At 35.6% G+C, this 14,803-nt stretch overlaps 1 protein-coding gene across 1 annotated transcript in view; it reads left to right on the top strand.

Moving 5' to 3' along the window:
* The first annotated feature begins 12,525 nt into the window (after positions 1 to 12,525).
* Src42A (Tyrosine-protein kinase Src42A) overlaps positions 12,526 to 14,803 on the top strand; it is an 82,043-nt gene continuing 79,765 nt past the window's right edge. Inside the window, exon 1 of the mRNA XM_073086803.1 lies at positions 12,526 to 13,117. Within this exon, the coding sequence (XP_072942904.1) occupies positions 12,753 to 13,117 (365 nt within the window). The 5' untranslated portion in view covers positions 12,526 to 12,752. The remainder of the gene's footprint in view (positions 13,118 to 14,803) is intronic.

The following is a 14,803-nucleotide window of genomic DNA, read 5'->3' as shown; positions in this document are numbered from 1 at the left end:
AAGGGAGATATACTTTTCCGAGACGTTTCATCTGTGGCCGACATCAGGTAGGAATATCTAATCCTATTTGGGGTTTATTCCAGATGTCCATGGGCGGTAGTAGCCATTTATCATCAGATGGACTACATGCTCGTCTGCTATACCTATATTATAAAAAAAAAATGGAACCCTAAAAAATTAAATGATTATGCACTTTTTAAACTAAAATAATGAAAATGCAGTCTGCACGAGTTTCAGAACGGTTACATATGCATAATTACAAAGTAGATCTGAAACTGAACCTCCTACGCGGTTGACATAACAGAAACTATTCTCAACTTTGCCAACTGTATCACTTCGCCTGTGCCACTTCGAACGTGAAATTAATATCAATTTTGTGAGGCTTTGAACGACGCTTGTCTGTGCTCGAAAAATGAACTTACTTAGTAGTTACTATTTGGCTTTTTGTGTTTAATTTACATAGTTTTTAGACAAATTATTGTAATTTGATTATTGTTCAATTTATATTGTTAATTGATTGCAGAAATGTTGTTATAATAATAATAATAATAATTTTCTTTATTGTACCCAAAAAAGAACACAAAACAAAACATACAATTTTGGACGATACAAAAGGCGGTCTTATCGCTAAAACAGCGATCTCTTCCAGACAACCTTAGGATGAGGAGTTAAAGAAGAGATGACTTAATATAATAGGGAGGGTGCAATTAAATGATAGATGCAGGACTAATATATAAAATTAAGTGTAAATATAGAGATAGCATACTATAGAACAAATAATAAATAAAGGGGAAAGAAGCTAAAAAAAAAAAAAATAAAATTACAAAAAGAAAGTTAACACAGTTTTATAGGTGAATAGCAAGAGCACAGATTTTGGGAGGAAAAATAGTTAGAGGTGAAGGTAGTGAGATTTTACGAGATTTTTGAAGGAGTATAAGGATTGGGAGTAACGAATAGATACAGGGAGGGAGTTCCAAAGACGGATAGCGGATACAGTGTAGGATTTTTTGTAAAAAGAAGTTGAGTGAGAGGGAGTACAGAGAGCAAGATTTTCTGAGGAACGAAGGGTTCGGTCATGGGACAAGTGGAGGAACTGGAAGCGTTGTTTGAGGTAAGGAGGAGCAGTTGGATTAAATAGTAAACAATAGAGAAGAGATAGAATATGAGCATTCCGGCGAAGGCGAATTGGGAGCCACTTGAGTTTAGCACGATATTCTGAAACGTGGTCATATTTTCTTAGGCCGAATATAAACCGTATACATAAGTTTTGGAGTCGCTCAAGCTTATTTAATTGCTCCTCGGTAATGTCGGGATAACACACATCAGCATAGTCAAGTATTGGTAAGAGGAGGGACTGTGCAAGCGTAATTTTAGTTGGAATGGGTAAAACATTTTTTAGCCTACGTAGCGAGCTCACTGCAGCAAAGAGCTTTCTACTGACCTCTGAGATCTGAGGTTGTTATACATAGTATGAGGCGCGTGTAGTGCGGCGCTAGTATATAGAGTAACGGATTTGCAAAGTTAAGCAACATTGTACGAGGCCGAAAGTTGGATGGGTGTTCGCAAGTGGGTACGTTACGCCGTCGGTCGCTGTTGATGTCATTTGACAGTAGTCAACAATCTTTTGGGGACTTTTTGAAAACATCCAAAACGGTTGCTTAGGCCACTAAACCACACTTTCCTCTAACATTCTGCTTTTATACGAATAGCAGCATAAGCGCTGATGCTCCAGCTGTACGTATGTGTATGCCCAGCAGTAGGACTTGAGACATAATGGTTGGAGTTAAAATAATTTACCTACTGATTCTCTACTCACATGAATCTCGGCCTTTCACTTTCTTGAGTTTAAATTGAGCGTATCTACCAAGTTATTCGAAGGTAAAATAAATTAACATTTGATTAATGATAAAGAGACATACAAAATAGGTACTGTACTACATCCTCTAACTACTGTTTATTAGAAAATAATGTTAACGTGCGAAATGTAACACAATTTCGACATTGAATTATTTATTTTTCCTTAGGAAGTGTCCCTTCCAGGGCGGAACTTGGAGGAGAACTGCAGGCGGGGCTACTGTTCCAGGACTTCACGAGAGTAAGGCTCTCACAATACAATCCAAATTTGGACGGGTCAGCAACTTGTATGTGTTTTTTTTTTCAAACAGTTTTTTTTCGGATTTTTACAATATATTGCACTACTTGCATAAACCTACTTACCTATTACCTACATTATTTTTTGAAAATATTTTATTTGTTGTCAAAAATACTTGACAAAAAAACTTTTATTCGAAAAATAAACAATTAGAAGCCATTCCTTTGTCTCCAGACCTCCAAATTCGGCCCACCCATCTAATCGGATTATTGCCCCACCCATGTCCTCTTCTCACAAAAGTTAGTTCCCTACTCATATTTTATTATACTTATTCACACAATGCCTTCACAGGTTGGTTAGTTATTCTTTATACTGATCTCTTTTTAACGTGAATTTACCATATAATATTTGTATGTATTTATAGCAACATTTTTTATACACAATTTTTTGTTTAAGTAAATACCTAAATATGTATTTTATAAAATCAAGGTCCCTTACATATAAAGCATATCGTAACATCAAAACACGTAACAACAAAATTACAAAAGGCACAATTTGAAAAAAATCTTAATATTTCTGCTCCTGCTCTATCTTCAAATATATTTACTCCTTACAAAATTGTGACATTCACTTCAGCCTACTTTATGGTGTCGATTTTAGTTGTCGATTTTTTTTATTCACTCTCATTTTTTCCTAAACGCCCTAAAAGACTAAAACTTCGAAGTACTTTTTAGCAAAGAGGCTTAATAATGCCTTACTCTACGAAAACAACCTCGCTCCAACCTGGCTCCACCTTTGTCCCGCGCAAGCATTTGTTATCGGATTACGCGAGAAAGTCATTACTGATGGCCTAGCCGGAAGACCTTAGTGGGCAAGCATCTATATCAGCATGAATGGTAAGCGAAGGGAAGGTCTAAATTAACAAACAAGAATCAAGCGAGCGACGATCTTAATTTAAAAGCAGTAATTTAAAAGCAGTGATAGCCTTGTGTTTTAGAAACTCGACCTCTTGATCGAGGGGTCCCAGGTTCAAATCCCAGGCACCTTTGAATTTTTAATTTTTATGTGCATTAGAAGTTATTTATAATTATCACTTGCTTAAACGATGAAGGAAAACATCGTGAGGAAACCTGTATACCTGAGAATTCTTTAAAAAATAATTTTCAAACGTATGTGCAGTCTACCAACTCGCACTTGGCCAGCGCGGTGGACTACCTATGGCCTAATCCTTCTCATTCTGAAAGGAGACCCGTGCCCAGCAGTGGGACAGTAGGTAATGAGTTGATGATGACGCTGTTAATTTGTCATAGCAAATATTTCAATAATATTTTAGAAGGTTGATTTCTCCATCAATGTTACAATAATTATTTCCGTACTCAATATTTTCATAAAAGCAAAATTGATAGTCAGTCAATATGTATAGTAAATGGTCATGAGAAAGTTATTCAAGATATCTTAGTAGAATATTTCAAATATTGATACTCCTGAACCTACCTTAAGCTACAAAATCCTACAATGGAGATAGGACACGCCCAACATAACCCTTGTCAACGATTTTAATATAGGATTTAATATCAACCTGGTTCCTGTATTATTTCACAATGTGAGCAGGTATTTGGTAAATTATGCCGATGAAAGCACTATTCTACTCGTATGTGGTAAATTATTCGTACATTTCGTTAAAATAGTTATAGGTACAATTTAAATGTTTTCACCAAGGATAGTTTCGTTACGATGTCGATAGCGTTACGACTATTCGATAATCACGCTTGCCATCATTTTAAACAACAATTTAAACAATTTAAACAATTTAACAATTTAAACAATTATTTATTTTACTTCATAAGGTGTGTTACATTAGTAAGTGGCTAGAGCCTCCTTTTAAGCACGCAGTGCCTGTATTAGGAGCCTCCGCTCTTCCGAGAACAATATAAACTTATGAACTATAATACAAGGATTATTTTAAGCTAATTTATCTAATTTTGTGTGTGTGTGTGTGTGTTTGTGTGTGTGTGTGTGTGTGTGTGTGTGTGTGTGTGTGTGTGTGTGTGTGTGTGCATGTAAGTAAGTGTATGCATGTAATGTATTATATATATGAGAACTGTAGTAGTGATTCTGCCTGTTCGTAGCTAAGAGTTTGTAAATAATTAGTTAACGCTTTTTTACATTCAAAATAAGACATTTTATTTATTTTTATTGTTTTATTAATTTTATTATATAATTGAGCTGCACGTTTGTTGTATTGCATGCTAGCAAATAAAGTGTTCGTTTGAGGGGCTGGGGCGATAACATATTTTCTTCTCCTTTGCAAGTTAGACGGATCATATGACAGTGTTTTATGTTGTTTTAGTACTATTTGTAGTAGATATAGCTTCCTAACTGTTAGTAAATTGCTAATAGAGTAGAGGTTTTCTGTAGAATACCTTCTTCTTTTAAAATACATAGTTTTAATTAACCCGCGTTGTGCACGTTCTAACTGAATGAGTTTCGTTTTAGTCGCACCTCCCCAGATCGATATACAATATGTCAGTACTGATTGCACCAATGACACGTATATTTGATTTAAAAGCTTATTTTGAGAATTATCATTTTTTGGAACTACATGTCTCAATGTACTAAAAATCCAGTTTAATTTTGCAATTCTCTTAGTAATGTGTTCAATCTGGGGATGCCATGATAATCTTTGATCCACCATAACTCCCAAATACTTGGTATGACTAACTTTACTTAATATTGGACACCCACAGGAATTGTTATTTATACATGTATGTACTTTTATATCATAATCTATAGGTGGTTGTGTATGATTAGAAACACTGAAGCAAATATAGTTCGTTTTGCTGGTATTAAGAGTAAGGAGGTTACTATTTAGCCAATTAGCAATTTGGGTCATTCCCAGTTCAGCTCTCTCTTTAACCTGTTGCCATGTCTCACCTGTAAAGATAACGGCAGTATCATCAGCATATGATATCACTTGTGCATTTTTTATTTTCAAATTGCACAAATCATTGATATACAACAAAAATAGGGTAGGCCCCAACACACTGCCTTGAGGCAAGCCAAGCAATACCTCAGCGTCATCACTAACATACTGACCAAGCTTTACACGTTGTTTCCTATTAGAGAGGTAATCCGTAAACAGATCGAGCGGGGTCCCTCTAATTCCTGACTTTTCCAGTTTATTTATAAGGATTGGAACAGAAACGGTGTCAAATGCTTTCATAAGATCTAAAAATACAGTAAGACATTTTTGTCTCTTATCTACTTGCTCTACCACTGATGAAGTCAGAGCAGAAACTGCATCTTCACAGGATTTGCCTTGCCTGAAACCAAATTGATAGGGAGATAGTATATTGAATTTATTTAAGTATTTTAGCAGTCTGATGTTTAATAATTTTTCTAATATTTTAGATATGGCCGGCAATAATGATATGGGTCTATAGTTATTGACCTCGTCTCTGTTCCCCCCCTTATGTACTGGAATAATTGTAGATTTTTTTAATAGGTCAGGAAAGATGCCCTGTTTAAAACACATATTAGCTAGATGAGATATAATGGGGATTACTTCGTCCTTAACGTGTTTTAAATATTTTGTAGAGATGTCATCCCATCCAGGAGCACTATCAGTTTTTAGATTTATTAAGATGTTCTCTACCTCTTGCACATCAGTATCTAAGAGAACAAAAGAATTAAGCTGTACTGGCGTTGTATTACAGTGGACTCCAGTTGTACTGATTTGTTGTGCTAAATGTTTACCAATATTTGCAAAGTAGTCGTTTATGTAGTTTACCGATTCTACTGGGGAAGGTTTTATATTTAACAATTCTGTGCTTTGATCTTGAATTTTATTGCAATAAGTTACGTTTTTTATGTTTTTCCATAATAATCTATTATTTGAAAGTGAATTCACAATTAATTCTCGCTCATAAGTCCGCTTCAGTTTTTTTAGCAGATTGTTACAATAATTCCGGTATCTTGTGTATGTTATTTTAGCGACATCATTGTGTGGGTCCTTTCGAGATTTTGCTTGTAAATTATTACGATTTTTAATGCAGCGCAAGATTCCCGGTGTTATCCAGGGCTTGAGTATACGCTTACTATTAGGTATTTCTTTAATATATGTGTACAGTTTTAATGAGTTTACTAATCTTTGTATAAGTTGTTTTACTATCATATTTGGATTCTCACAATACAATAGTTCTTTCATATTTTGCTTTTGTAAATGTTCTAGTGCTTTCTCAAAATCGAATTGTTTTAGTTTTAGTTGATTTTATAGTTTTTTTAGCTTTAGATAATGTTAAGAATGTAGTGAAGTGGTCTGTGGTAGACGTATTCAAAATAGCGATAAAAGCAGAGACCTTCTTTTTATTTATTTTTAACATAAAATGATCCAAACAATTTTTTCCTCTGGTGGGTAAGCTGTGGCCAGGAAGTATACCGTATGTTGACAACATGTTTAGATAATTTATTCGATTTTTATATTCATAAGATATCTCTTTAGGTTTAGATATTAGATTAATATTTATGTCCCCAGCTATTATAATGTTTTTCTGCGAGATTAATGTATTTAAATGGGTATCTAAGGAGTTAATGAAGCTATCCGTGTTTGTATTAGAAGGGGAGCGGTATAGACACAGTATAACATTATTAAGTACATCTAGCTGAAGACAAGATGCTTGAACTAGTTTCACTTCCTTAACTTTGGGTTTTAATGTATTTTTGACATATACCACGACCCCATCATTTTGATTCAACTGGTAAGTAGTAGTATACGAGAAATAGTTGTTGAGTTGCGGAATAGGTTTATTGGAGTTTAATCTGCACTCCGTTAATCATGGTTCTCTAGATCCTAGTTTAATTAGTTCCACCCGCTAAGTGTTGTTCTACAGCGTTTTCATACGCAAGATACAAGGGTAATGGGTTCACGGAACTAATGGAACTTCTCGAATAGGATTACAAAGGACTATTAATTAAACGCCTATACCTCTATCGAGTGAGGATTCCCGAAAACAAATTGATTAGCCTTAAGATGTACACCACCACGTTGTTTTAGGATTAATTAATAACATAAGTTCAATATTATAGGAAAAGGTGTCGTGATCTGCAATTTAGTTTTAGAGAAGGAGTTTTGTATTTTTTTAAACATAGGAGTAGCAGACGAGCATGCAGTCCACCTGATGGTAAGTGGCTATTATCGCCCATGGACGTTTGTAATCAACCCCAGCTAGGATTAGATTTTCCTACCTGAAGTCGGTTACAGATGCGCCGCTACCCCTGAGGACTAAGCTATAACGGAAAAGTATTTCTCTTACCACGTCCTTCAAACCAGAACACAGATTAGCGGTAGAAATGCTGTTATGACTCAGAAATAGGTGTGGCGGTGGTACCGCCAGAGTTGAACCATACAGGGTTCTACCACTATCAAAAAAGTTACTTTAACTCTAAAAGTATACCTTATATCTTTAGATTTCCTCAGTAAAACCATAAACAGTAAAATAGGTCGTAACTTCTATGCGTACACATCTGTAATATAAAATTCCATAACATAAAATTGAATGTACACGTATTCTAAATATCAAAGGATAGGGAGAAGTAATATCGACATATACGAGTACATTGATTTTACACTTTACATTTCACACAGCAATGTATTCGCACATATTATACGTACGTGAAGAGTGTAAGCTTAAAGATTTTGAAGATATACCTTTCAACTTTATCGAAAGTTATCTGGTAACCTTTGCTACACTATGAACCTATTTTATTCACACCTTTGTTTTATTAACCGAATGAAGCTTCCAAAAGGTACCACAGCTTCTTGAAGAGACAATAGGTAACGTGGGATTCTTCTGAGAATCCCAAGTCAGAATCCATATCAGAATTTCAACTCCCTTGGTCTTAGCCTCTGGAGGACTCTGAGGTCTCGCTGCGCCCCTTTTACGGCATAAAACTGCCAGTTGGCGAAAAAAACTTGACTATATATAATATTACAGGTATATGGCCGGGCCTCCGACTAAATGGTTTGGGTTCCCACTCTCACCGATCGCAATACCGAACCTCCTTTCAATAGCCTGTTACGAATCTTACGATACGCTGTAATTGTCGTAGCACTATACTGAATCCGCGTATAGCGAAAACTATACACTTATACAAGAACAACAGCGCCACCCTTATAGCAGAATTATAGAGCTTGATTGATTGATTGATGATTGTGATGATGATGTGATGATGATTGATTTTTGTTGAAGTTTGTAGAGCTTTTATCCAATATGAGATTGGAAATAGATATTCTACCCATGAGTGTTAATATGCACCACTTAATATCAAGTAGGTGGTAAAACCCTTTGTGGTTCGACTCCGGCGGCGCCACCGCCACACCTATTTCTGCCTAATAACAGCAGTGTTAAGCGCTGCTGTGTTCCGTTTTGAAGAGTGTGATAAGAGAGACATACTTTTCCGAGGCGTTCCAGCTTAGTCCTCAGGGGTAGCGGCGCATCTGTGGCCGACCTCAGGTAATAATACCTAATCCTATCTGGGGTTGATTACAGATGTCCATGGGCGGCAGTAGCCACTTACCATCAGGTGGACTGCATGCTCGTCTGCTACTCTTATATTATAAAAAAAAAAGTAAACTGTATACTTATTATTACACAAATATATATTAAGTCTCAGACAATCACGGAAACAATCCGTAAAACCAATCAGTTCCTGAAATGAAAACCGATAATTTAATTAATTACTGAAACCCCTGCCATATCGGATCCGGATAACCCATAGCGGATGAGAGAGGAACTTTTTAATTGTATTGATACTTTTTTATTAATACATCCTCCCATTTATCTCTTCCGAGCAGATCATCCAAATTTAACCCCATAATATGACCAAATCGCAACCACAACACGACTAAAAACGACACTAGGGGCCGGCTACTTTATAGCAAAGACGTTGTTGGCGTATGGTGTAGTGTGAATAGACACTTACGCATTCATCATCATCATCATCAACCCATTACGTATGTAGTTTATGTAGTAGCGTATTGGTGGACTTCACATACCTTTGAAAACTTTTTTAAAGGTTTCTGAGGTATGCAGGTTTCCTCACAATGATTTCCTTCACCGTTTAAGCAATTGATCATTATAGTGATATTATTTTAATACGCACATAAATTTGAAAAGCAAAGGTGCATGCTTAGGTTTTGAACCTCGGACCCCTCATCAAGAGGCCGAGTTTCTTAACCACTAGCCTATCCCTGCCTACTTATGCATTATTAAATTAAAAATTATCATAATAGGTATCAAACAGGTAGCCAACACATTGTCAATTTACGCAGCACTAGCCATGTCATTTAGCTAAGTAATGAGATGTTAATGTACAATTTGCAAGCCAACGCTGAAACCGAGCGAGTGGGTACTCCAAACATTAGATGTTATATTTGTAGTTAGGTAGACATCAGTGTAATTTGTCAGGTAAAGGAATTTTCCTTAAATTCTTAAGTTAAGTTTATTTTTAGAAACTTTGTGAAAAACATTGAACCTATATTTACGTTATAAAAAAAAAGATAATTATAAAAGATGTGATTTCTACCCCACATAACAATAGTATACCTTTTTTTTTTGTTGACGAGGGGGAAACCTTCAAAAGGTATCCGACGCCATGGGAGTGACGCCTGGTTATGTGGGATTTTTACCGCAATAAAACCCTCCCGGTGGCCGTCCTCAGTGTTTGGTGGTGAACTCCGGGATCTCCAACGGAACACAACCGGAGTCCTTCTAACGCGATGCTCTTCTATCGAGCTCTGCCCTGGGGGGAGCAATTTACGCTCCTCTCACATCCCCTGGTGATTACAGCGATATGCGACCACACAAACCGCTGTCCTTCCCGGGGTCGCTTCCTGGACGGTTTGAGCTCCCACTCTTGCCGCCCGCAACCCCGGAAGCCCCATTTAGTCGCCTCTTACGACATGCAGAGGATACCGTAGCCCTATTCTGGTCCCGATACTACAGGGACAAACAATAGTAGGTATACCTACTTACTACAACACATTATTTATTATTCTTTTAGTTGTATATGTATAAACTGTTATTATTTATTGTAAGCAGAAATAAATTAGGTCGTAGTATCTTATTAATTTCGAAGTGTTTATTCTAACCCTAAATTTTCCCTGTTATTTGGGTAAATTTAAATTGGTGCTTATTTGGACAATATCAAACATAACAGTAAATAGATAGGTAGTAATATTCTTTGTCTTCAATCAACTGACCTTTTTTATATAACAACCAGGGCTCTTGAGTAAAAAAAAAAGTTTGGAAAATCCAAAAGTGCACGACTCATAATGCTCATTTAATTATGAAATATAAAAAAAAAGAAAAACTTAAGTCGTTCAAAATTAATTGCCGAAAAAACAGCTGTAGTAGGAAGAAGGTACTGCACAAGCGCCCCTGGTGGAATAAATGTACATAATATCTATAGATATACAGTCTTGTAGTTTCGTTTTTTATTAATTGCAATTAAACGACACTGAAGTAATTAATCATTCGCATTCAGTGACCTACAATCGTCGATTAGAATTTAAAAAAAAATAACTCAAATGATGGATTTTTTCACAAGTTACAGTGTTTTCAGGTTTCACACATGACGGACAGGAAAATTTTTTGACCTATTTTGGTATTTTTTTCCAATTCTATTGCAGTAAATCAATTTTTAAAAAGTATGGAATTAATCTCCATTAAATTATCTCGACAATAGTATGCAAAATATCTTGATTCCGTGAACTATCAAGGCTATAATAATAAAAATAGCCGCCAAAATGAAGCGAAAAAATTTTTTCGATCGTAAAGCACTCTCTGATGCTTCGCATCATGAGTCGTGCAATACATAGTAAAGGTCAGTACCCAAGAGAAAGACATTGTTTTATTTCATTGTTGAACTCGCAAAGCGTAACACCCAAAGGAAATGTTTTCCTTTCAGCTCTCGACTATTTATAGTCGGATCAATGAGCTACCAAGCTGCCTTACGCGATAAGAGTATTATGAAGGTGTTGGCAATAAACAGGTAGGCAGTGGCACCATGCTCGTATCCATAAATTATCCCTCTCTGTCCGTATAGACAGAGTAATATAGGGATTTAAATTGATAGATTTGACGCGCTAGAGCGCTCACAAAATAATAAACAAGTAGGCAGGCCAGTTTATAGACATGTCCATCTTTTATATTAATATTACAACGTATCGCGAATAATGCACCGAATAACTTGCCGAACAATGACGAGTATTAAAACGCCGCGCACGAATGTAGACCAAATACACGCTAGCAATTATTTACATAATAGTATTTATGCCTATTTGTCAGTACTCAACGAGTATGAAAATATTGCGTACATAGCTGTGTACTAAAAATCATTTCGGTCACGAAGGGTAACTCTGAAAATTAATTGAGCGATTAAATGGAGCAAAAATATAACAGCAGCGAGATTTTCTATCATAGTGCATCAACGTTACTTATATACTAACACTACAGGACTATACAGACTACATTATAGTATATTGAGGAGTCCCTATGATCAGAAGCGTCGCAGGTCGATCGTTTAGGGTGTCAGGTAATCTGCCTTTTGTCCCTGTAATTCCGGACCAAAATAGGACTATGTTATCCCCTGCCTGTCGTAAAAGGTGGCTTCCAGGGTTGCGGGCGGCAGGAGTGGGAGCTCAACCTTCCGGACAGCAATCCCAAAGACGACAGCAGTATATTAAGTGGGTATTTTTAATGCGGCAATAATGCCACATAACCCTGTTTCACGGCACTTTGAAGGTTTCCTCCTCGTTAACAAAAAAAATTAACCCACCCTTCCTGTCCCACGTTTGCGACGGATTTACCCATGCAAAAATAAATAATATGATAAATGTTTAGAATATAATATTGTTATTGTTAATTGGTCTATATAATAAAAATAATTATACCGAATCTCATCACTTGTTGTTGTCCACTCATTTATTCTTCGTTTTCAAATTTTAAATCGTTTCTACGACCACATAATTCGTATATACATTGAATACAACGCTATCTAACGGTACACAGTAGTACTTCATTATGAATAGAACCATTCTTATTCAGTTTCAAGTTATGTACTAGTTAGAACAAATATTTCCGCGTGTCTCTTACAGATGGCAGTGTTTACATAAAACTACACACTGGACATGGGCTAATATAGTGTGGCCATATTTAAAATTAATTCTATAAATTCTTCATAAAAACATTATAATATGCGTGTTAATCATGTTTGTAAATGGCTAGTTTAAATATCAGAACACCTCTAATTTAAATTTATGACTAAAATTAATGAAAACATTACAAATAAATAAAAAAACCACAAGATATTTTTTTTAATTCTACTCTACTGTTGCTGGTATTGTTATTTTTAGTCTGTATTTTTAACGCAACAAGATTTTGTCTATGCCGCATCAAAATGGCTGCCCGTAGTAATGTCCTGTCGGGGTTTTATATTCTTTGTTTACAATAAAATTATGTTTCACGTTTACTTTTACTGACTTTCATGTGACATAATAAAATGTTAATGGATATATTAATCTTGAACATTCGTTTGGACTCGTATAAGTGTGTGATTTGACATAAAATAAGTGGTACCAGTCTCACCTTGTAAAGAGAAAATGGGGAACTGTTTTAGTAGCACAGGGGAGAAGGATTCTAAAAACAAAAATGAGCGGACTAATCCGCACGAGGAGGACCCTAGACAATTTCAGACGCCTGTGCCGACACCGCCCCCGGATCCGATAAGATCGACCGTAAATCAAGGACCAGATACGAGCGAGGTCCCTCCCACCCGAATATTTGTTGCCCTTTATGATTACGATGCTAGGACGGATGAGGACCTGAGTTTTAGAAAGGGGGAGCATCTGGAGATCCTGAACGATACACAGGGAGACTGGTGGCTGGCTAGGAGCAAGAAAACAAAACAAGAAGGCTACATTCCGTCGAACTATGTTGCCCGTTTGCAGTCCATAGAGGCCGAGCCGTGAGTAATCACATCTGTATTTATGCAATCGTTACACCAGTGAGCGGTTCCTGCGCGATTTCTTTTCCTTCGCGCATTAATTAATAACTGAAATTACCCATTTGGCCAGTGCAGTGGGCGTAGCGTCTCGTCATTGTAAATAACTACAATTTGTTCATAAACATGTTGTATGGTTTTATCTAATTAGCACATCACAACTTTGTGATAGTGGTTTCTTTCGATCTATAACTTGTTGATCCACATTGCGTTACTCGCCGCGTTATCGTAGTTCTTAATGTACTCTGAAACAAGGTACTAAATCGAAATTGTACTTTATTAGGATATTTCGCAACTTGTTTATATATTCATTTTCTGACATAAAAACACAATGTTTATAGAACAAAAATTAAAATCGTAGTAGTAAGGAACAAATCAATATAATGTGCAAAGGAAATATGAATCATAGCTGTATGAAGTGAAAGTGTAACTGGAATGCACACATACATTGTGCACTTACACTGATTACAGTGTGAACAAAAATAGAAAGGAGATATTTACAACAAAAAACTTCCCTATGACATTTGTGACTTAGATTTCATATAAGAGAAAATTATCTGTTGACGTTTTACAAGTCATGAATTTTCAAGTAGTTTGTAGATTTAAGGACCTTATTAATATTCAATCCCCAATTAATCCATCTTTTACTTACCAAAGATTGAAATTTGTCAATGTTTAGTATGAAGAAATTGACAAATGTCAATATTTTTTTGGCAAAACATTGGACAGATTGATTATTAATGTAAATGGGTGTATATAACCTCAATGTTTCAACATGAGGTTCATGAAAAATTTACAAACTCCTGTGAATTATATTACTATATCCTATTTATATTTCCTGCAGTACACACCCTTCTTACAATATAATTCTATTATTGGTATATAATTGGCATGAATAGGTACAATGGTTCTTTTTGGCCAACTGACCAAACCAGTCCTACTACTATACATTGGAAGCTACACAATTAAGTAGTCAATTTGTCTGACAAACCTAATATAGGGCCAAATTGAAGATTATATTATATATTTTCTGCTGGTATAAGCTTATCAATTTTTAAGTATTTATATCTAATAATTACAACAGTGCTAATGACTGCTATATTCTGATTTGAAGCTTGTGGTAAGATAAAGACATATGAGACATTTCAATTTGTCCTCTGGAGTAGGAATGCACATGTGAGTCGTGAGAGGTAACTCATTGATATCAACTAAGACTCTTTAATTTATTTGGGATTCATTAAAGGTGCCAGTAGGTACCACATTCAATAAGGTAGACTGCATGCTTGTTGGCACTTCTACAATAAAAAAGTCATGAGTGTAGTTGATTGCGAAACTTCCTAACAATGTTTATTAACCAGCGCAATGTTTTGAATAACCAACACTTGTGAATAATATTATACTTTCGTGTATATGCTTTAAAATTAAATCAAACTGTTAAATATTTGATGGGCCATGACAAGGAACATATAAAATAAGGAAACAGGTACAATTGTATTGTATAAAAGTCCATAAGTTTTTAATGAAACTAAGTAATTCTTTATAATTAAATCATATTTGTATATTTACCCTGTTGCGGTTTACAAATTTCATGCATCATCAAATCCATTAAAAGATTATTGTTCGGATATCTGTCTAGCCTGGGATCAAACC

The sequence above is a fragment of the Epargyreus clarus genome, unplaced genomic scaffold (assembly GCF_041222505.1).
Source record: "Epargyreus clarus isolate Ecla_fem2 unplaced genomic scaffold, WU_Ecla_fem_2.2 ptg000024l, whole genome shotgun sequence".
In the NCBI taxonomy this organism is placed as follows: Eukaryota; Metazoa; Arthropoda; class Insecta; order Lepidoptera; family Hesperiidae; genus Epargyreus; species Epargyreus clarus.
Note: the sequence above shows the minus strand (reverse complement) of the source record. Positions and strands in the feature narration are given on the sequence as shown.